The following is a 23,231-nucleotide window of genomic DNA, read 5'->3' on the forward strand; positions in this document are numbered from 1 at the left end:
AAAACAACCAAACAACACACGCACCCTACAATTTGGTTCCATTATAGCAGGGCTAAGAATAGTTCTTCCTTTAACAGACTGACTACTAAGGAACCTCCCTGACTCCTGAGAAGCCTGGGGTATTCTTCAGCTTCCTGCTATTGTGCCTGTGTTGGGAGTGGAAGGTAGGGGTTAACTGAAATCACTCTTGCTACAAGCATCCAAGAACAGCAGGAAATAATAAAAAAAATCTATTACATGCAGATTACATAACTGCATGTTAGATGTCATGTAAAACAAGTGGGGAAGTGGCCAACAYTCAGCATGACACAGAGCCACATCTGAAGTTCCTGGAAATTCAACAATATGTCTTAGGCTTTCATATTTATACAACTGCAAAGATTTTTGTGAATGTGACATTATGTTATCCAGTAAATGCTGTGGATATTTTCTTTTCATTTCTGCATTCAGACACTTTGCACCTAAATCATAATATTGTAGCCTACGATGAACAAAATAAAAACAACCCATATGTGGACAGTGAGAAAGTTTAGAAATTTGGGTCTGATATCTTCCTTGCATTTCTTTGCCAGCAAATATGCAAGACAGAACTTTCTTGGCTGTTTGTATACACATGCTAAGGATTTATCCTCCTCAAAGGAGAAGCTGGGCTTGTGCAGGAACCATAATCAGCATATACAGACAGTCACTTTAAACATGGACTAGTCCCACAACACTGCTGTTATTTCCAGAACATAGTACTTATGAAAATCTGTTTATTTATAGAAGAGGTATTTCTATGAGCATATTCAAATACTATGATTCTAATGAGTCTTTATGTATTTATGTATTTCTGGATAATGTGTTTGCCTATTGCAACTTTTAATGTTCAGTTCATCTGATCTACTAGGAAGGAAGATTTAGTTGCACCACTACTTCATGTGAAGTTGTTAACATCTGCCAATCAGAAAATTTAAGGAAGCTCAAAAGCAGTAAGGGAAATGATAAACTGAGCCGATTTCTAACTTGCAGCATTTGTTACTTAATACTGTCATGTGGTAAAAAAAAAAACTCACTGACAGAGCAAAACACGTAATGATTTCTGCATGTGACTACAACTACACATGAAAGCGTCCTTGCTGCTGCGAACCAAAATCAAACAAGACAAATTAAGAGAGCTTTTTTCAAGAGGAGGTATGTCTCTCTATGTTGTGTGTTGATTTTCTTGCGCAACAGAAGAGTTTTTGCTCTAGAATGCAAATGTTTGCCAAGGATTAAGTTAGGTACAATCATAGTTGTACATGTAAAAAATCTGGATTAGCTTCCTTCCAGTTTAAGAAATTCTAGAGAAAATTTTGAGGATTCTTTAGTTTATTTGATTAAAAGTAGAAATGTGTGTACACAAAATTTCTAAAGGCTTCTGCAAGCTCCAGGGAAGACCATGAAATGTCTATGACGTCTGTTTCCTATTTGGCATTTTTTTATCTGACATCTATTTTTCAATAACTGAAAGAAATGCTATTTTCGGAACTCTTTCTATAAAATTATCTAACTAGAAATATGTGGTTTTCTATTTCTTTGGGGGTAAAAATAAAGTAAATCACAGAATCATTGGATGGTTGAGACTCGAAGGCACTTCTGGAAATTATCCTATTCCCATCCTTGCTCAGAGCAGGGTCAGCTAAAACAGGGTTCTCAGGGCTTTGTCTCCAACAATGGAGATTTCAAAGCTTTCCTGAAAAACCCATTCAAGTGGTTGACTCCCTCACAGTAAAAGGGTGTTTTCTTGTGTTTAAATTGAATTTCCACTATTTCAGTTTTTGTCCATTGCTTCTTGTCCGGTCACTTGTCAGCACCAAGCAGAGTCTGGCTCCATCTTTCTCATTCCTCACAGTCAGGTATTTGTACACATGGATAACACCTTGCAGAATGAACAATCCCAGATTTCTCAGTCTCTCCTCACATGTCAGAGCTCTTAATCATCTTTGTGGTTATTTGTTGGGCTCTTTCCAGTAGCTCCATATCTTTCTTCTTCTGGGGATCCCAGAACAAGATCTGGCACTCCAGGAACACCTCTCTTGCTCTGCTGGCAGTGCTTTGCCTCATGCAGCCCACGGTGCTTTTGGCCATCTGTTCTGCAAGGACACATTATTGTCCCACATCCAGCCTGTGCTGTCCCTGCAAAGCTGATTTCCAGCAGGTGCATCTCAGCCTCTGCYGGTGACAGAGCTTGTTCTTTCTCAGGTGCAGGTCTCAGCACCTTCCTTTGCTGAATTTCATGAGATTCTTGTCATCCCATTTCTCCAGACTGTACAGRTCCCTCTGAAGAATAATAGTGGTATACCACTCACTGCTCCAAATTTTGTTTCATCTACTGAAATCAGAATGCTGATCTAAAAACATGAAATAATTGTATTTAGGCAGCAGTAATATTTCATTGCTTGATATGTAAGATTTTTATTACTATTTTAATGCTTCCAGGAAGGCTTAGCAAGTGTATGATATTCTCCACATATCTGCAGAGAATCCATTTGTACTCACATCACCCTAGGAGTAAAATACAAAGTTTATTTYCTGGAAGTGTGTCATGGGCAGGAGTAATCTTTCCAGAGCCACTCAAGCAAGCAAGTCCCTGGTCTCAGGTGACATTTCCTGGTAGCATCCTGCACTCAGTCTAAGAGCAAAAACAACAGACAGTTCAACAGGGTAAGAGTGCACAAACTGATGGAGATTAAGTCAGCATTTAATGCATGATTTCTGTAAAAACTAGCACAGTCCATGTGACTGCATTTTCCCTCTGACACATTGATAAGGTGGATAGACTGGGTTTACAAACTCTCCTGGAGAGAACAAAAGAGTGAGCCAAGAGTTGAAGATTATGGAAACCAGGTTCCCCTGTGCAGCAGGGTAGACACATCCTTGTGAGGTTGGCAAGGGGAGGAAAAGGAAAGAAACAAAGCAGGAAAAAAAATATACAGTTTGGGGATTACCAGATTCCATTTTACCTCCTATTTTGATGAAATATGAGGAAATAGTGCCTACTGGAGAATATATATGGTTCTTCTGGTCTCATCCTCCAAATAGCTCTCACAATCAGTTTAAGTGTTCCTTCTGGCACCTTCAATACTGAGATTTCTTCCCAGCAGAGAAAGTTTTACCACACCTGTCTGCATAAGACCAGTCTAGGAGAGAGTGGAGGTCCTGGAGGCAAAAAATATTCCTGAAGATTTGATGCTGGAGTCACTTGTTTGGTTACCACCTAAATGGCTTAGGGCTCCCCACAGTTCCTACATCTCTCATCTTCCCTGCAGGCAGAAAAGCCAGAGGACCTGGCAATGTGTTGGGACATCCAGCTGGGATGATAGGGACAACACAATGCAACACTAATCCTTTCTTGTGCGGTTTGTTTTAAAAGTAGGTCAAATGTGAAACACAAATCTTTTAGGAGGCAAACCCCCTTAGTGCTGTGGTCAATGGAAATGGTCATTTCTTATGGAGAAAGTGAACATTTACAGGCCCTGCTATTCCCACTGCACATCCAATGAAATGTCCAGAGAGTGGACACAATGATGCCAACAAACATTTCTCTAAACAGACAGGGCTGCAGAGAATTCCCATGGCAGTGTCCCAGATGAGTGTTTCCATAAAAAAGTGTGAAGAGTACTTGGAGCATGGGCCTGCTGTCATRTGTAGGAAATCCAAAGATGATTTTGAAGGCATAGGAGTTATAAGAAGAGACAGATGGAGATGACAAGAAGAATTAAACAAAGACAATAAAGGAAAGGTGAGCAGTTCCCAGAGAATAGGAAAACAAATGCCTGGGAAAGGAACATAAAATGAGGGAAGAAAGGAGAAAATATTGAGTGACTTAACAGATGGACCAAAATGGAAAAAAAAATATGATTAAGAAGATCCCARTGTTCTCATGTGCATTACTGGGTAGCTTCCTGAGAGCATGGGAAAGTTGAAATTATTATTGAGATCCATATCTCCCAGAGCATTTAATGGCCAGTCCTCCCTACTGTTTGTACTTGAGATTCTTCAATATCACTTCCCAGCAGCCTTGGCCACATCCTCACTGCAGCATCATGATCTACAAATATGGGTGATAAGCAGGTTACAGWGAAGAATCTGTCTCTGTGGCAACCCCAGCACGGTGTCCTGGCCTGGCTTGAATCCTGGAGACCCCAGTGGACACGTCATGTCAAGCCAATTTCCAGGGAATGTGGCATGAAATATATAAGACTACAGGACAACTAGCTTTGGACATCTGGATGGGTTTTTTTTCTTTCACCACAAGTGGAGTCAGTTTGAAACAGCATTCTGAAATGACCATAAAATTTAATACAGAAGGGCAGACTAGTAACAAATATTGCATGTTTCTATTTTTGCTGGTTTTGTAAGAATTTATATCAGTTTTAGAGTTATCCTTAGGAATATCTGTGATCAAGAAAATTGCTACTCCAAAGTTGCACTATTGGGCAATGCTAAAACAAACAAAAATTTAACCAGAGGTGCTTCTTCATGTAGGAAAAAAAATTGCTGGGAATAGAGAAATATCTTCCAAAGAGTTTTAACTCCTCTGAGAAAAGAAAAATTGTACATAAGATGAGAATTGTTTGACAAGAGCTGATGCCAGTGTCTGATTAGCTTTGCTCAGTCCTCCACACCTCATGAATCAAAGTGAAATCGCCCTTTGCAGGTACTCACACTTCCTTAGTAATTTAAATTGGCCACCGTGGTCTGCAACATCTGATTCCTCAGTTTCTGACAAAGCAAGCAGAAATTTGAAGCAGACTGTTCTGGATGGATGCAAATCTATATGAACAGTGGGAGTTATGCAGTTTGAAAGGTRGAGAGCCATTTGTGATAACAAACAGGAAAAAGTACTGTAGTGCCCTGGCCTTGGCTGGCCACCTGCTGTCCGCCAAGCCGCTCTCTCACTCCCCTTCTCCTTTGTTCTCTAYTTCCCATCAGCAGACAATAYCCARCCACTCCCTGGGCCATGGGGCCTCAGTACACATAGCAGTTCCTTTAGGAGTCAAATGCCTGGATAAAAAATACCTCATCCCTCTCCAATCTTTCTTCTTTTATTGCTGAACATGATGCCATATGAGGTGGAATATCCCTTTCAGTTGGGTTCAGCTGTCCTGGCCATGTTCCCTCCCAGCGTCTGGCTCACCCCAATCCTACTGGGTTTTACAAAATGGGTAAGATGGGGTTGGAGAGAGAACCCTGATGCTGTGCCAGCACTGCTCAGCAACAACCAACACACTGGTGTGTTATCATCATTCTAGCAACTAATACAAAGTACARCATTGTGAGGTCCATAGGATCAGAAATCAAGAAAACCTGACTTTCTCATGGTATAGTTAGCACAGAGACGTGGGAAAACAGTCATTCTAAGTCATGGTTTCTGCACTAAATGTAGTGAGAGTATGTATCATTATGAAAGTCTGTGGCCTCTTTATCTCAAACTACTGTGTAGTTATAGGCAGAATAATGGATATTCAGTTCCTTCAAAGAAGAGGYGCCTGCCAGACATCCTGAAGCACACCCTCTGCTTGGCTTTTGTAAACAATGTTTAAAAAAAATTAGTTTTGCAAAACCAAAATACATTTTATCATGATTTTCTTTTCCTTTTTTTTTTCTTTTTCTTTCTGAAGGTTTCATTATCTCTTTCCAGAGAAGGAAATATGTTTGATATTCTTGGACTCATTTGCATGATTTGGTGGTRTATGATGCTATTTCATCCCTTGCATGCTGACATCCAATGTATGGAGTGTAAGTATGTTTTTGGAGCTATAACCTGGGAAACAAGGTCTAACCCTTCACTTATCAGATATTTGCAATGAAACTGGCAATTGTCATATTAAACCTGCATTCAACAAAAGCAATAGTGTATCCTTACCGAACTTATGCTGCAACACTTTCAGCCGACACACAAGAATCACCTATTAGGAATGTGAATGTGAACTGGAGAAAAATGGAACTGTCCTGGGAGAGCAGCAGGAATTTCTCAAAGTACACATGTACCATCRTGGACAGGGACATGGAAAGTCTAGACGAAGAGGTAAACTTGCTATTTACTGGGATAAATAATGGTACTTTTTATCAATTTCACTYACTTTGAAAGAAATGAATGTCACAGAAAACATCTGATGTGCCTGCAGCCAAAAGYTTGACCTGTCAGGGGCTGAGGAAAGCCATCAGCAATGCCAAGGTGYATTTACTGTGGTATGATTTACTAAAGAACTGAAATTCTGGCAGCAAAGTGGAAAGGAAGTGAAAGCCTGAACTGCACCTATGTTGAGTCATGGGTAGGGATGTAGCTGCTGAAAAAAGGGGCAGTGAGACTTCTAGAGACTTTAAAGTGACAGAACAAGAGACACCTCAAAAAAAAAAAAAAAAAAACAAAAAAACAACCCTGCCAACTCCACCATGGATTTTTGTTATTTTAAATTCTTCTCTTGTTTCACAGTAAACTAGATCATGCCTGTAGCACAGGTTATGTTTTAAACCCACATTATCCAAAGAAAAAAAAATAGGAAGACTGAGAGAGATAGAGATGGCTTATTTATCCTAGCAAAGCAGATGCCTTAGAAATCCATATGACAAAATAYATCACATCTTTATTGAAGATTCCAAGTATAGTGCCATAGACACCTTTTTAACCCCGGGCAGGTTAGACAAGGACTTCTAATTTGCTTAATCCTTTGATTAAATTCCTTTGTGTCTCCCCTATTTATTAGCTATCTTCTGCTGTGCCACTGGGGTACTTTTAGTCTCCTAAAAAGCTGCAGACTAGCTTAGCATCCAATTCTCAAGCTGAAAAGCTTTCTGTGTTGCTATGTTTTCGATCCCTCAATTCTATTCTACATCAGCCTTRAGTGCTAAAGGAGAGAGCTGGCTCTTGAGCCTAAAACACACATACACATGTAATTATGTTCCTTAGGTGCATTTCTATTGACAGCATCATCTAACATCAAAAGAGGAGAAGCAGCGAAATAAAACAACATGTTGTCTTTTCAGGTGAATAGTCCTCTATGCAGCTTTCCAGTGGAACTAGACATGCCTCTGCACAAAGGAGTGTTCTTTATCATTAAAGTGCCAAACACAAACATCTCAAAAGAATGCACCTTTCTCCCTGGAGGTAATGTATATGGTCTGGCTAAGGTTTTCTCCATTTGCAATAGTTTAAAGGTAAACATTGCCTTAGAAAACAGTTACTTACACAGAGGGTAACTTCTATATTTTCTATTAAAAAACTTTTTTTTTTGTCAAGATCTGTTAAAATTATTTGCTCCGTAATAAATGGAGATGAAAGGAAAGGAAGATAAGATTTTCCACAAAAGGAAAATAACAAGTCACTGTCACCCACATGAGGGTGGAAAGCTCTAAAGAGAAGGCTGCTTGATTGGAGAGCAGCAAAAAGTCCAACCTTGCTTTTAAAAGTCTCAGTTTTTATAATCCTCTGTGCAGACACTTCAGGAGTGGATTCCCAGGAGGGAGAAATGCTTTCTCTGCAGCAGCATGGACAGTGTTAAGGCACTGTGCCTTCCTTTACATGTGGAATGCCTCTTTTACTGACAGGTTTCACAGTTCAGAGGCAGATGAAATGGAGAGGGAGTAGAATTTTCTCACAGTTGTCATTCCCAACGCAAGTAATAACTAGCTGGGTCTGCAGTTGTCTCACTTATCTAAGTGTGTGCCATGATCCCCCAGCTTGGAGGAGTCACACTRTTTTTYCTCAYCACAGATATTCCTGTGTTTGYAGGCATGAATGGRTCAGCCATTGAAAACTTCTCCTGTGTGATCTAYAACATTTTCCTCATGAACTGCACTTGGCAGGCAGGAAGGGATGCTCCAGCAGACACACAATATTTCCTCTACTGGCAGAAGTCAAGGTAAGCAGGTCTGCTTGAGCCAGGGAATTCTGAATTCTCATTCAACACATCACAGTGCCCTTGTTTAAYTAAAATGCTTTGCTGTAGCAGAGATGATGAGGAGATGGAATGTGAGCTTTACATTAAAGATGAAAATGGCAGAAATATGGGATGTATGTTCCAAAATGTGAGCATGGGGACTAAAAAAGCTTACTTCATGGTGAATGGGTCTAGCAAAGACTCCCGGATCCAGTTCTATGATGAGTACATTGACCTGCATAAAATTGGTAAGTAACTGAACCTTTTATTATTGTTTTATATAATAATTAAGTGGGGATTTTTTCTCTGAAAAGAAGATTRAAACAAAGTTGTAGCCATTGCAGGATCCTGCACTGCAGGGCAGACTTTACTTCTAACAGCTGACAGAATATAGTTCCAAAACTTAACTAAAACAATCAAAGGAAGAGTCAGCATGGAATAATTGAACAGAGAAGTGGTGTGGACATACCCATGGATTCCAAGTAATGAAATGCAATGGTTAGATTTTCAAGGTCACCTTTCTTAAGGGCTTATTTTACCACCCCTCAGTYTCAMACCTCTMTGAAWGCCACAGGAGCTCAGGTTGTAAATYAAGACTGTGTTAGTTAAATRTGTGGGTACCTCTGTGTGARCTAGGTGTTTAAGCTCCAAGAGAAATCCGGAGTGGGATTCAGTGATCTAAAAACATGCACTCAGACATTTGGGACATCCACCAGGCTTGCAGATGTAGCCTGGGCCCTATGAGACAGAAGGCTCCTCCTGAGTGTCCTGTGTGGTCTGAAATGCTCACATGAGAGTGACTCCTGCTTGGAGCTGATGCAGACTGTGAAGCTCAGAGCTATCCAGGCAAGCACACCTGCTCTGTGGTGGCCCAAAGAGTTCTGCAGATATCCTGGGTACTACAGATGAGGCCTCTGGTGACCACAGTGGTTAGACACCCAGGTCAYACTGATATACTGTAGGCACTCAAATTCAGATGCCTTGAATGCATCATGAACAGCACCTCATGCAAAAGCTTCCTTCCTTTTTTCCATGGAAACTTGCATTGCCAACGTGCAAGTGGAAAACAGATGTAGAAGAAAATGGCACTCTGCTGATTGCACTACTGAATTACACAAAATCCTTCATACTTTTTTTTACATGAACTTCATTTACTTCAGATAGCCAACAAATGCAGTGATATATTCCCAAGCTTTTTTGTTCAGGTATTTTACTGCTGTTAACCAGATAACTTTAGTTAGCATCAGTAGCACACAGTTGTGTTGCCTCACCTTCACACACATTTTTCTGGGAAGGCATGAGTTGCAGCTGATTATTGCCCATGCCTACAATAATTATTCRATTTTCTCCCCAGAAATACTCACTGCTCCATTAAATGTCACTGCCCATTGTCCCAGAGATTCAGCGGGTTGTGTAATTACGTGGCACCCACCCCTTACAAGTTATGTGGAGAAAGCAAAGTGTTTTCAGTATGAAATCAGCATACAAAATAAGGTAAAAACATTTTCTTGGTTTGTCTTTGGTACTGTATCTATGCTYATGCATATCTATAATGTGTAAAGCTCTGATTCCTTTATTAACTTTTCTGTCATAAGCTGTGGTGTCCTGCCCCAGCTCTGCTGGTCTCACATCCCACCTCTCATGAACTTCTGCAGCTCAGAAGCTTACCATGGTAGCAATTTTTAAGGCACAAGACCATTACAAAAAGATCAGCTACGGGTTAAAGACAAATACACAACTGCAATAGGGCAATACTTCATTAAATCTCATTTGTTCAAAACAAGACCAACAGCTTGCAGACTGTTTGGATTATCTGGATTTTTTTTTAATGCATTAATAGTATCTACCTTGGCAGCTATTTCAAGGAGCAATTGCACTACTTATAGCTTTCCAGCTGGTTGCTACAATTTGACAGTAAGATCTTGTGTGAAATGCTTAGAAAGTTTTACATAAAGATWTAGATACAACATAGCAATATTATCAAAACATTTCTTTGAAASAAATACAGATGAACTTTTCTTTCCTGTGCCACAGTTTGAATGGGTGGGGTTAGGTGTATATTTCTACATTTGGCTATGAAATTCATCTCCTAGACTGAGACACCTTAATGTAGGTGTCTGCAAAGGAGCATGAAGAGCCAGAACACATTAGGGCTCCCTGCAGTGGAGCAGGAGGTGCCTCATGCCCTTCGAGGCACTGAAGGTACCAGAGATATGGACATGGAGATGGGCAGACAGAACTCACACCTTTCAGGAGGGGCTGACACAGGTGAGACAGCCCAAACACACCACACATCTGACATTTCAGCAAATCRTTTACACCCTGTTCATTCACAGCACAGGCTGGTGACTTCCATCATGTCCTRAGCTCAAAGCACTCATCTGRCAGTGAGTGATGGGGAAATACTAGWCTGCTTTATRATRCAAGACACAGAGTGGGTGTGTTTTCTATAATGAGACATTCCTTCCAGTTATGCCTTTCTGACCTTTCCATAATGCTGGCTATCCTACTGATATTACACAAGATAGATATTTCCAGGACTTCAGCTTCTCAATGCTTTCTGAGGTCATTGCTAAAAGTCACTGCTATTSAATCTGTTCACTCATTTTTGAACCTACCTTCCTCTTCAAATTTTTGAGGTTCTTTTATCCAGATCAGTTTGATTCCAGTTAATTAAATTTGATCAATTTGATTCCATTTAACTACATTTTGATTGCATAGGATGTGTAAGTAGCTCTTCACAGAAAGCCCCTGAGCATGTATGTCAGATGTCTAACAGGGACTTTGACTGAAAGGAGGACAAATTTGCTATTTACATCAATTTCTGCCCCAGATTATCAAACTATTGTGAAACCACAGCTTTCAGATCTGCTGTGTTTGTAGGATGATGYGATTGTTGCATAATTTGAATGTGGATGAGACTGCACAGTGTGTGTAAAAATACCCTTGGTGGCAAATACAGCTTCTCACWTCTACTGGTAAATAATTAATGTTTCCTTCCCTTTCTGAAAAAAACCCAGTAGGAAGACAAAATTCTGAATAAAGTGCTGTTATTCTGGGWCATTACTGGAGAATAATATCCAATTGATTTGTCAGTTAAAAATAATTTATGATCTTCAAAAACAACAAAATAAGAGAATTATTTGATAAGATAACAATAAAGATTTGTCTTTGTTTTGCAGGATGAGCCAAACAAAGAGAAAAATCTTCTTCGTGTAAGTATTCTCGTYACATACAGATTTGTGGTTTGGCCTACTTAAGCATATAAATACCCTTACAGAAATTACACTTCTAGAACAACAGGTTTTGTATCAATGTAGCAGTGATAAAATATGAAAAACATGGTCCTCTGATATCTTTAAATAGAAGCTTAATTCATCATTTTTGGGTAAGATAGGCAGAATTTTCTATGCATTTCACAAAACTCCATACATTCTATCTATTGCACAAATAGATGTTGCTCCCAACCAATGTGACATTTTTCTTACTAAAAATCTGAAACACTCTCTTTCTTGTTTTGGAATAATACCACTGTAGCTCAGGACAGCTAGACAAAGGGAGAAAACGATCTTCAAAACCCCAGGAAGTTAAAACATAATGTCAATCTTCCCAGGACAAACGAGTGCTCCTTTCAGCCTTGGAAGGGCTTGACAGATTCCAGACTTTGTACAAAGTATTGTGAGGCTAGATAATCCCTCTCTATTACTGTATTGTCTCAAAAAACATTACATCTTTTTAGCAAAGAGACACCATCCATGCCTGTTTAAYCCCCATTAAATTTGCAAGGGCAGTTTACAGGTTACTTCTCCAAATTCTGCTTTGTGTCTTTCAGATTTCTTGAGGATCCACAAACAAGGACACTGAAAAACAGTGTCCATAAAGCACAATAAAATAAATCAAAGACCAAATAAACTACAGATAATTTTTAACCTTTAAAAACCAGACAATTTCACTGGCAAGATAAATGTTTAACTAGTATGTCCCTAAAACAATCATACACATCATTTTCTTATAGAAACTGTATCAGGAAATTACCCTCAACTTTTGTTAATATCTGTCTATGAAGTGAAATGCAGAGTCTGATTATTTTGCTTTTAGATAAGGAATGACAGATATGAATTCCAAAATTACAATGAGAAAAAAAGATACATTCTGAAAATCAGAGCACGTGGAACAAGCTGTCATGCAAGCTCAAACTGGGGGGAATGGAGTGAACCCATTGAGTTTGGTAAGACTGCTTTTTTTTCCCCCTTTCTTCCTCACAGAAATGAATAAARTTTTAATTTTTATCTAATTATATGGAAATAACTAGGTAGATTTTATTAGTATGGAGAAGAAACTCCAATAGTCTGGCAGTAAAACCTTTGATTAGCTGGGATTGTGAAGCAGTTACTCAGATGCCAGGGCTACAGCAGACTGAGATAGACCCACTCTGGTCTGCTGTGATGAGGCTGCCTCTCACTTCTCTAAGTTTTCACCATGACTATCATCCCCTCCCTTCTATACCTTTCTTTTCACCCTTTCCAGGAATTTTGCTCTGTTGATTGTTCTGTAACTCTGTTTATTCTTCTCCTCTTCCAGATTTTTTAAAATTCTCTAAATTTCAATTCTTTAAATTTTAAATATTTGAAGGAGTTTAAAATGCATCAAGTCTATCTGCATTTTTTGACTAAATTATTTAAGAAAATCAGGTTGAAGTCCTTTGGAACATGCAAATAATTTAGTGAAATTTGCATTCATTATATCATACAGTCACAAAGACAGTTTTTTGCCATGCTGAGATAATTCCCTCTCTTGGATGTTTCAGGTCAAGGGAAAGATTACCTTGTTTTAGTGATTTTATTTTTGATTGCACTTGGAACAATCGCAATTGTACTTCTCCAGTATTGTCTTTTCAAACGGTAAATCAACCTTTTCTCTGTAGACACTATGATAAGAGTATTATGTATATGAAACACATTCCTCCAACCTCCCATTTTCCTACTTGCAATTTAAATAATCTGATTATCAATGTCATGACCTATTACCACCTGGATTGCTGTGGATGGTCCTTTGGCATGCAAATCACTAAGTGGAAAAGGGGGAAAAGATGTTAAAGTTATTAAATGATTGATTCTACCAGATCCTACAAAAGCTTTTCTGTTCTTACTTTTAAGCATTTAACATGCAGGTTTCTTTGAAGCCATTGGTTTTATACAGTACCAGAGAGAACCCAGATAAATGAATGTACTTTTATTTTGATAAAACCCCTCACTCAGTGGTGAAAGTTATGTCACGTGATTTATTCAGTCACTGATTAATAAAATATTTACTGTGATTCTAATCACAAAATAAATYTTAGTAACCCAAATAATAAATGTAATAATAGTCACCCACCAGTTACCCCACTAAAAATATTTTACTTCTCATTTAATTTGTAGAGCAATAAATATTCAATCTCAAAAGTAAAAAATGTCCTTATGTTATAACACAAAATGTTTGTGTGTATTTTATTAGCAATATTTTAAATTCCTCCACAATCCCATTTTCTATCCAAAGGTACTGCAGTTTCAGCAAGATATTTCCTCCCATACCACAACCAAGAGACAAATTTAGTCAATTAACTGAAGAAGACAACCAGGTATGATTTCTTTTCAATTCAGTCATATCTGTTAACTACAAACCACAACAGGCCAAACTTTTAAAAACAAGTGTTACATTTGGTCCAAACCTTCTGTCATGCAAGGTATGCTGCTTTAAAACCTGAAATGCTCTTTGCCAGTGTTGAAACAAATTATTGTCCTGTAGGTATTTGCAGATATGTTTTAAGACCAGAGTTTTCACTTTTACTGAGATGTATCAGCTTTGCATAGTTGCCATCCATACTTCAAAAATAACCTGAGAAAGCATTTTTCATTAGCATTTTTAAACATCAATGGTYCTAATATAATGTGAATATATTATGAGTGAACATATTGTAAGAATATTTAATATACAGGTGAATATATTGAATATTTTATAAGCCTGATCTATATGCATGTAGAAAAATCGTGTTGCACTGAATGCAAATCAACAGGGCTGAAAAGACTGAACAGTTTAACCTTCCTTGTTTCAACACAGCAATTTCACTGTTTTTTGAAAATTTTATTTGTCCAATATACTGTAGCATCCCTGTGCAGCCTACTCTGTTTAATAAGCCTTACTTTTAAAAAGCTTTTTGAACAGCCTGCTTTACTGCACTTAAAATCCATTACTTTTTTTTTACTCTTATTCCTTTCTTGTTTACAGTACCTTACACACTTGCATACTGTCAGCAGCAAGTAATTCTTCCTGTGTTTCTACACATGTCATGACAACCAGGCTTCAAACCATTCATGCTTCGCAAATCCTTCCATTTGAGAGTGGTTTGTGTGGTGACTGCATAGTGAGGGGATTTTCTCTCAGTTGGTGAAACAAAAACATCCTTGAAGTCAGTAAATCAGGTTAGTCATTAATTGCYGACAATTCAGTGGGCAACACCACGCATTCCAATGAGGCTTCCAAAAGGGACACATAAATTTTCCTTCAATTTTTAATAAAGAATACCAAAACTCTAAACTAAAACTCTRGTTTTGGTAACCATATACCAGCACATTGTCCTGATTCGTCTTTGGTCCTACCACCTCTGGCTTTCACAGAAAACAGGTAGGAATGTAACTCGGATAGGTTTCCTCACACATTTTAAGTCGTAAATACCTGATAKCTCACCTCCTACCAGGCTGTCAGAGCTAAGGCTACAGCAGCAGCCCACAGTCCATCATATTAAATAATAATAGCTGGGAAAGTAGCAGGCAGCCTTTTAAAAATTGCATACGGATTGCCTGCTTTTCCTAAACTTGAGTGGCTTCCAGATTCCAGTGCATATAATATCAAACAGGCTCAAATCCCTCCACTCCAACCCAGAGGCCTTTGTGGACGTGGTCTGTAAATTGGTCAGGCACTTCCATGCAGGAAGCAATGCAGCAGCAGCAGCTGCCAGAGTTAAGTGAATCCCTCACGTTGCCTCACACCTGCCAACAGGCACTGTGAAGATGATTTGTATGATTCTGACATGTTTAAACAGTTTGATCTACTCTTAAAACCTTTTATTTTACCTTTTCTCTCCAAACTCAGTACCTTTAACACGATTGAATGCTGTAATTTGTCAAAGTTATTAAAATAATAATACAGAAAGGACATTTTCAAAAGCTCTCCTACAAGGAATGCCAAACACTCTCACTGACATTTAGTGCTAATTGATTTGAGCTGTTTTGAAACCTGCAGTGTCCTTTGCTAATCACACTTTTTAAAGCTTGCATTTCCTTTTTTTGCCCCTATTTACTCCACCTTTCACATTTTCCCATTTTTCTCCCGTTTCACAATATTTTTCCCTAGATCACTGGAAAAGCTCATGATTTTAAAAAAAACCCTTTCTGAATTTGCATTTGTATCCTTTAAAAGACCCACGTTAAAGAAATGCCAACTTTCCTATTTGCTTTAAGATCCTACCAACCAAATCACGCAGTGCTTCAGGAAACTTGCATTCCTCTAATCCATTTTATTTTACTTATCTCTCCAGTCATTCTTTKTCCAGATTCTTTCCTCAGCATCACTGAGTTTTATTGCCTCTTGCCTGGAGTTAAATATATTCCAAGAACTTGCAAGATACACACTGTGCATTTTCCTTGGAAAACAATCAAGTAGCACAAAACACCATGATCACAAAGCCCTGCAGTGCTTTACCCATTCTTCAGATTTCCTAGAAAAAAAGTCCCTGAAACATCCTGGTTTGATGTTATGCAACATACCCTCAGTATGGCAGCAAGCTTGTTTTTTTAACCTTTGTTAACCTACCCCCCACCCCCACCCCATTCCATCCTTTCCTATTTATTATCTTCCCTCAATACTTTAAACTCCAAGTGGTCTGTGAGTACTATGATCTTACCTAGCAGCATGCATTCTCCTAGAACCCAGCTACACATCTGATAATGACCACATATGGAAAACTCAGACAAAACTGATGGAATATATTCTTATTGCCTCAGCTAAAATTGTCTAGCATCTAAATCCTTCTGTTCTTCCTCCTGCTGACAGCGAGTACTTATCATACGTATAGAAACCTTCCTTAAGCACCCTTGAAACTGTCTTCTACTGCTTTGCAATCATTTCTCAAATATTAAAAGAGCAAGATGGGAAACTACCTTGCTGAAATGATAATGTTCAGAATGATACCAACAGCAGCTTGTAGCTTACTGCATTTTACACAATTTTCTCTTTTAGACAGAATATGTGTATCTACCAACAAGTCATAATGAGGAAATAACTACAGTTGAAGAATGATCCAACTTTCCAAAAACACACTTGATTACCCAACATGAAAGAAAACTATGGATCCTGCTAACAAGTATTTCAAACCAGCTTATAAAGGAATAAAAGAATATAATATAGGATTATAAAGGAATATAAAGGAATATAATATTATAAAGGAATATAATTATAAAGGAATATAATCACCTATAAAACTGTTTGTCCCCTTAAAATGGAGAAAAGTGTGGGGGGAAATCTATGAAATTTGTTYGTTTCCCTTTGTTCAAACCCACAGTGCCTGGCAACTAAGCTTTTCTGCAAGCATCTACTTTGAAGACATGCTTCAACCTTGCTGGGAGCTTCTTCACATTAAGACAAGACCTCTTATTCAGAATAAAGCTGTTTTTTCTTGTCATCATTGCTGTGAAGCCTCTTTCCTCTTATGATGATTTCCTGTAGGCTGACAKGCCTGCTGTGTAGTGCCACAGTAATTTTGCTGCAATTTTTGTGCGCCTGGTTATTTTCTACAGCAGAAACTAACTATTTAGAATGTTTAAAATTCTAAAATTAGGTTTAGTCTTCCAACCAGCAACACCAAACTATCCCAATATATGCAATTAATCTCATCCAAGACAAAAGTGGAAAATAAAATTATACTTGTCAATTATAAGTATTAATACTGGTCTGTCAGCCATTTCAYGAGCTCAGTACTGCCACTGAAAATACAGACCACTGCAACATTGTGATTCTGCGCAGTTTTAATAGGTACTTAATTCACAGATAACATCTAAAGCCTTCAAAAAAATCTAACAGTTGTGAGAACTGAAATAAAATCTAGTCTTTAACAGGTAGATTTAAAATGTAAAATTTCCTCACAAATACATTTCAGTTACTCCTTTCAAAGAGTGGAAGTGCTACTTCCAATGCCTTTTAAAAATAATACAGGCTTTAGATGCCAGTATTTTCTTTTACAAATGCTGGATGTTTTCCTGTTCATATTTTTCAAAACAAATGAATTTCAGTGTTTCAGTAAGGCAGAGAACAAACGTTTTTTTTTTTTTAAAAGTCTCATTTATTGTTTGCCTCTTACATCCCTAAACTGCATCACACATTGGAAATTGCTGCTGCATGACTAAGGGAAGCCATGTATTTAAAAAAAAAAACCAAAAAACCAAAAAAAAACCCACAATCCTGAACACCATAAATTAGTTCATATTGAATGTATAGCATAGGGAAATTGCAGTGCCACTTAAACACCTACACTTGCATTTGTTTCTTGTCCTATTTCTTYTGGTTAAAAACTTGTTCTGAAGGGGAGATTGGGTGTAGAAGTCAGACCCTCTTAGAGGCTGCTGAAGTAACTCCATGTTTAGTTCTTCCACAAAGTTTGGGCCCCTGTCCACTACAGGGARGTATCTAATAATTATCTCCACCCTTGCAAGGCACTGATGCAGGAAAAAAAAAAAACCTAATCAATGTGTTTATACAGACAAAATGTTTTCCCCTGCTCCCCAGCAAACTGATTGGCAAGGTGAGCACCAAATGACCTGCTTGCACCACAGGGAGCTGCCATTGCCACACAGGACGTAAGAACCACTTGCAGTAGGTACATGATTTTTGCCATTAGTCTGTGTACAAAGGAGCTGTGTAATGTCTTTACATTCACAGATTGTGAAAGCAGTGCTTGTGCAACAGTGAAAGGAAAAAGATAAAATATGCTTGAGAGGAAGGTAATAACCAGCCAAAGCCAAGCAGGTAATTTAAATGTTTCATCTTGAATAGCAATCTCAGAAGGCACACAGAGGAACTCAAGACAGCCGAGTCAGCCTTCCATGAGTCATACAATGACACTTTTCCTTAAAGATATACGGAAAGTTTTTAAAACATGAAGAAAAAAAACACCTTGCTTTCCTCTACTAGTCCCTCTATCATGTCTTTGCAGATTACAAAGTACAAAAGATTATATACATATGAAGAACGGCACATAGGTATTACATTATCTCAAAGAGCAGTTATGAGCAATTACCCAATCTGGTCTTCTGACCATCCCTAAACACCAATCATTTAATACTGAAGGCTGACCTACCTTGATCTATTATTTTACAGCTACACAGAAGTACACAAATTCCCTCCCCYACACCCCTTCAACTTCACCTTTTAGAGCACAACTCATTTCAGAATAAATTCAACCTTTCCACAGAGCTACTGGCCACTCCTACAGGTAAGGCCAAACAGCTTCTTGAATGGCACCAACCAACATTTCCAACCAGCAACAATACAATACATAGGTCACTCAGAAGTTGAAGGCATTTACTGGGTTCCTGGGTTTTTGCATGAATGCCATGATCCTTTCCACACCGATTTAACAAAAATTATTTATTTTAGGCTGTTTTACCAAGGGCAAGAGCATTATTTTTGACAGTCCTTGGTACTTTGGGTTTTCCTAGCACTACAACTGAGCCCCCCCACCCCCTCCCCCATTGTAAATCACAGCAGTCATAAATCAGTTATTAAGAATCATGCAAAAAGCCACTTGCAGCAGCCCATCGTACACGGTCAGGCACAAAGAATGGGAGTGGTTTCTATTAGTACAACCCATGCTTCCCCACCCTTCCCCTTTAAAGATCGAACATTCAATTATTTTTTCAAAAGCTTATTTTGTTACAGAATGCAGTGTAAGGGTATCAGAGGACACATTATCCGRAACAAGTTTTCAAATACAAGAGGCTTTCCCAAAGCTTTTATGTAATAATTTCAACACAGACCGAGTAAGTATGTTTATTGTTTTACAGCAGAATGCCCCAATTTAAGAACAAAATTGCTAGATGTTCAGCTGTGCAAAATGGTACATAGTGCTTCAGTACAAGTGGAAAAGAACATGATTTGTTAGCAAATGCTTTCAAATACAATTTAATGGTCCTAGAAGATAGGACTTGAAACTGGGGGACTGATCCACAATAAAACCATTTTTTTTTTCTGCCTAAATTGGACCTAGCTACTTTGGACCCAGAACCAATGCCACTAGTTCCTCACTGCTGTAAAGAAAAATTGCCACACTGAATTGACAGATTCAGTGTCTTCATGCATGTGAGAGAGGTGGATCAGTCTTCTATGTCAGTTTCTAGCCCCATCTAGAAGTATCATCTGGCTCTGATAAATAAGACTCACAGGAATTTCTTGAAGGTCAATGGTCCATAATGACAGTTATTCTACATGATCTGCTCAACTTGATTTCCAATTCTATTTAGGCTGTTTAAATTACTTTCTTTAATTCATCGTACAGCACAAGCACGAAAGCACCCCCCATGCCTCTGAGGACATTAGACCATGCACCCTTGAAGAAGGCCTTTCCTCCCTCATCCCTTGCAATCTTCCGCCAGCAGTCAATTGTTCCAGAGTACATGATATCAGCTGCAGGGAAAGAGCAAAGAGTTATTCTTAATTGTTATTTTAGCTCAGATGATTTTAACAACTGCCCTGTTTCACTTAACTGCTTTGTGATGTCCCAAACCACAATTTAACACTGTATCACAATACTTACTAGAAATGTTAAGCCTTCTTTTTAATACCTTTGTTTAATCTGACTATGCAAACAGGCAGTCCTTTTTCTTACTTCATTTTCCATAATGAAAATTCCTCAGCATTACTCCTGACAATCACAAGCCTTACTGCATTTCCTCATTTGAGTATAATATAACAAATCAGATTTATGGAACAATGAATCGTAACTGCTGAGGATGGCTACTAGTAAAAAAGAACCCCATCCTTTTAACAGCATTAACAGCACTATGGATATACAGCCTACCTCCTTTGCGTCCTGACTGCATCATCATTCTACGCCGCACAGTATCAAAAGGATAGGAGACCACGCCGGCCACAGCAGTCACTGTCTGGGCAATCATCCAACTGATAACAATGTGGGTATTTCTGGGATCTGGGAGCATGCCTGCAATAAAACAAAAAAGGCAATTTGCTTTTTATCTTGCACATCCTCCTCTGGTTCACTCACTGCATGACAGCTATTTTATTACTTGACCGAGTGAGAAACTAGATGCCTTGGTTACAAAACATTGTAGAACCATACTTTAAAATTGCAACACAACACTTCATAAACTTAAATATACTGAAGCAATATTTAGAGAATTTCCTTCTTAGTAATCAAAACAAATTAACATTTAAGCACAAGCATTCTTTTTAAACTAGCATAAGAAGAAGTTTTGACCACTCATTACTCTTTTTATAAAGAAGTATCACTAAATTAAGTCTCTKTCCCTGTGGATAACATTACAGTACAAGCTAGCATGAATGACCTATATGCCCAAGTGTCAAGCTTAACAATTCCTTTGCAAAAGCACTGCTCAATCCCATTCTGCTAAACAAACTTGAACTGGTCCAATTCAACTACAACAATGAACTGAACAAAAAAGAACTTATTTTACTTGTGTATGGGCACCAATATACTCTGCTGGCATTAAAAGCAACTGCTTTAAGTACAAAACCAGTACTTAATGTAAGCTGCTGCCATCAACACATGCACAAGCTTTCCCCTGGATACAGCAGCGTCATGGATGTGGCAACAGTATCTCCCTCTACTTTCACATTGCAAAATGAGACAATACAATTCTAAACACAGGTTTTTCAGATCCCCTCTGAAATATTACCTTTCGCTGTATCATAGATCCCAAAGTAGGCAGCTCTATAGATGATGATGCCTTGCACAGAGACATTGAACCCTTGGTACAAGCCACGCAAACCATCAGACTTGGAGATTTTGACTAGACAGTCCCCGAGCCCAGAGAATTCTCTGTCTGCACCAGCTTTTCCAACATCAGCAGCCAAACGGGTTCTTGCAAAATCCAAGGGGTAGACAAAGCAGAGGGAAGTGGCTCCAGCTGCACCACCAGATGCCAGGTTACCAGCAAAATACCTCCAAAACTGAGTGTGCTTGTCTACACCTCCCAAAAACACCTGCTTATACTTATCCTTGAAGGCAAAATTGAGAGCTTGAGTTGGGAAGTATCTGATGACATTTGCCAAGTTTCCTCGCCAGAAAGACAGCACTCCTTGTTCCTTTGGAATACGCACTACACAATCGATGATACCCTTGTACTGCTTATCAGCAGCAATCTGTTTACTTGCATGTTGCACCTGCAAATAAAAATACGTATATTGACCACATGCCTATGCTACAGCTGGCTTAGACTGGCTTCTACTATACAACAAAGCTCTTAATTTTCAACGGCCATCAGTGGTATTGTTAAGAGATGTAAAACTTTCCAGGTTTCTCAGAGCTCAAGACTAGCCAAAATAGGAATTGAGACCCGCAAGTAATTACTGTACAACTGCTTGAAAAATGGGCTGTATCAAGCTGGGAGCCAGTCTCTTCTCCCAGGCAGTGACAGGATAAAAGACATAGCCTAAAGCTGTGCCAAGGAAGATTTAGGTTGGACATTAGGAGGAATCTCTTCAGATAAAGTGACTGGACATTGGAATGGTGAACCCACCGTCCCTGGACGTGTTTAAGACTGGACGTGGCATTTAGGGCCATGGTTTAGTTTAAATGGTAGCATAGGTTGGGCTTCATGATCTTTAAGATCTTTACGAAAGTAAACGATTCTGCGAGAAACAAGGGCAATTATAAGAAAAGTACATCACGACCAGGTCTGTCTAGATGCGAGAGTCTTTACTGACAGAGGCAGGCCTGCAGGCGGGAGTCACTTGAGAGAGCCGCGTTAGGCCGAGAGAGCTACCAGCCAACAGGACAGGGGTTAGGGGAGACGGAGGATCCGCCAGCCCCGCGGCCGGGACCGGGTCCGCGGCGAAGGTCACTCGAGTCACCTTGGGGCGCCACCGGGTCACGCCGGGCCCCGCGCGCGGCCACGGCCCGACCCCGCCCCGCCCGCGGCCCAATCGGAGCGCGGGCGCGCGTCACGTGAAGGTCGCAAAGATGGCGGCGGAGAGCAGCCGCCCTCCCCTCCCCGCCGTGCCCTCTGCGCCGGGAGCGGGGGCGGCAGGAAGTGACACCAGCGGCGGCCGCCCCGCTCGGCTCGGCCCGACCCTCCTTCCCCTCCCCGCCCCGCACGGCGGAACCGGCTTCGGCTTCCCCGCCGCCACCCACGTGACCTTCCCGCCAGCCGCCGCCGCCTCGCCCGCGCCCTTTGTCCCGCAATTGCCACGGCCCCCGCCCCGCCTCCGTCCCTCTGTCCTCGCCCGGCCCGCCGCCTGCGGGGGATGGTGACGGGCGCTGCCCGCGCTCCCGGCTCTCGCCCTCGCCGCTAACCTGGAGCAAGAGCTTGACCCGCTCGATGGGCGCCACCGCGGTCTTGCTGATGGCGGCGGCGACGCCGCCCGCCAGAAAGTCCTTGAGGAAGGAGATGGCCTGGTCCGCCATGTTCGCGCCGCGCCGGAGCCGCCGGGAGTCAGACGCCGCTGCCGCTCAAGCCGAAAGGGCGGGAGCCCCGCCGCGCATGGGCTTAATGCCGGGCAGCGCCGGCCACGCCCCTCGCTACCCCATTGGCCAGCCCGCCCTGGGGGCGGGGCTTGAGCCGGCCGGGCCCCGCCCCGCGCACCCTCCCCTCACACTCCCCCCCGCTGCGGCGCCAGTGTCGCAGCGCCGCGTCACCCGGGCGGGTGCTGCCCCGCCACCGCCCCGGCCCGGCCCCCGCGGGGCAGCCTGGGGTCATCCTGCTGAGAACCCGATTGTCCCGACTGCAGTCGGCTTCCCGAGCGCTCCTCGCAATCTCTGCCGCTCTCGGTAGCTCTCGCACCAGYTTGCACACCCCAGCGGGTCSCTGCAYCGCCYGGCAGGAAGGCTCTGYAGAGGGATTTGGACGGGCTGGATCGATGGGCGCCAGTTGTATGAGGTTCAGCAAGATCAAATGTTGGGCCCTGCACTTGGGTAACAACAACCCCATGCAACCCTACAGCTGGTGGCAGAGTTGCTGGAAAGTTGCCCAGTGGAAAAGGGCCGGGGGGTGCTGGAGATAGGAGCCAGCGTGTGCCCAGGTGGCCAAGAAGGCCAAT

At 40.6% G+C, this 23,231-nt stretch overlaps 2 protein-coding genes across 2 annotated transcripts; one reads left to right on the forward strand and one right to left on the reverse strand.

The window, feature by feature from the left end:
* Positions 1-1,045: 1,045 nt before the first annotated feature.
* Positions 1,046-16,583, forward strand: LOC130584081 (granulocyte-macrophage colony-stimulating factor receptor subunit alpha-like). Its single transcript, XM_057383840.1, has 12 exons — positions 1,046-1,173; positions 5,646-5,763; positions 5,916-6,052; positions 7,012-7,132; positions 7,757-7,886; positions 7,977-8,152; positions 9,259-9,398; positions 11,087-11,119; positions 12,003-12,132; positions 12,712-12,805; positions 13,443-13,524; positions 16,182-16,583. The coding sequence occupies exons 2-12, from the start codon at positions 5,676-5,678 to the stop codon at positions 16,239-16,241; spliced, it is 1,191 nt and encodes a 396-aa protein (XP_057239823.1). The 5' UTR covers positions 1,046-1,173; positions 5,646-5,675; the 3' UTR covers positions 16,242-16,583.
* Positions 16,584-18,972: 2,389 nt separating this feature from the next.
* Positions 18,973-22,669, reverse strand: LOC130584080 (ADP/ATP translocase 3). Its single transcript, XM_057383839.1, has 4 exons — positions 22,489-22,669; positions 20,870-21,356; positions 20,014-20,154; positions 18,973-19,619 (listed from the first exon to the last, which is right to left on the reverse strand). Exons 1-4 carry the CDS (start codon positions 22,597-22,599, stop codon positions 19,462-19,464), a joined length of 897 nt encoding a protein of 298 aa, XP_057239822.1. The 5' UTR covers positions 22,600-22,669; the 3' UTR covers positions 18,973-19,461.
* Positions 22,670-23,231: the final 562 nt, after the last annotated feature.

This window comes from Malurus melanocephalus, unplaced genomic scaffold (assembly GCF_030028575.1).
Source record: "Malurus melanocephalus ecotype Western Australia unplaced genomic scaffold, MMel_1.1 scaffold_665, whole genome shotgun sequence".
NCBI lineage: Eukaryota > Metazoa > Chordata > Aves > Passeriformes > Maluridae > Malurus > Malurus melanocephalus.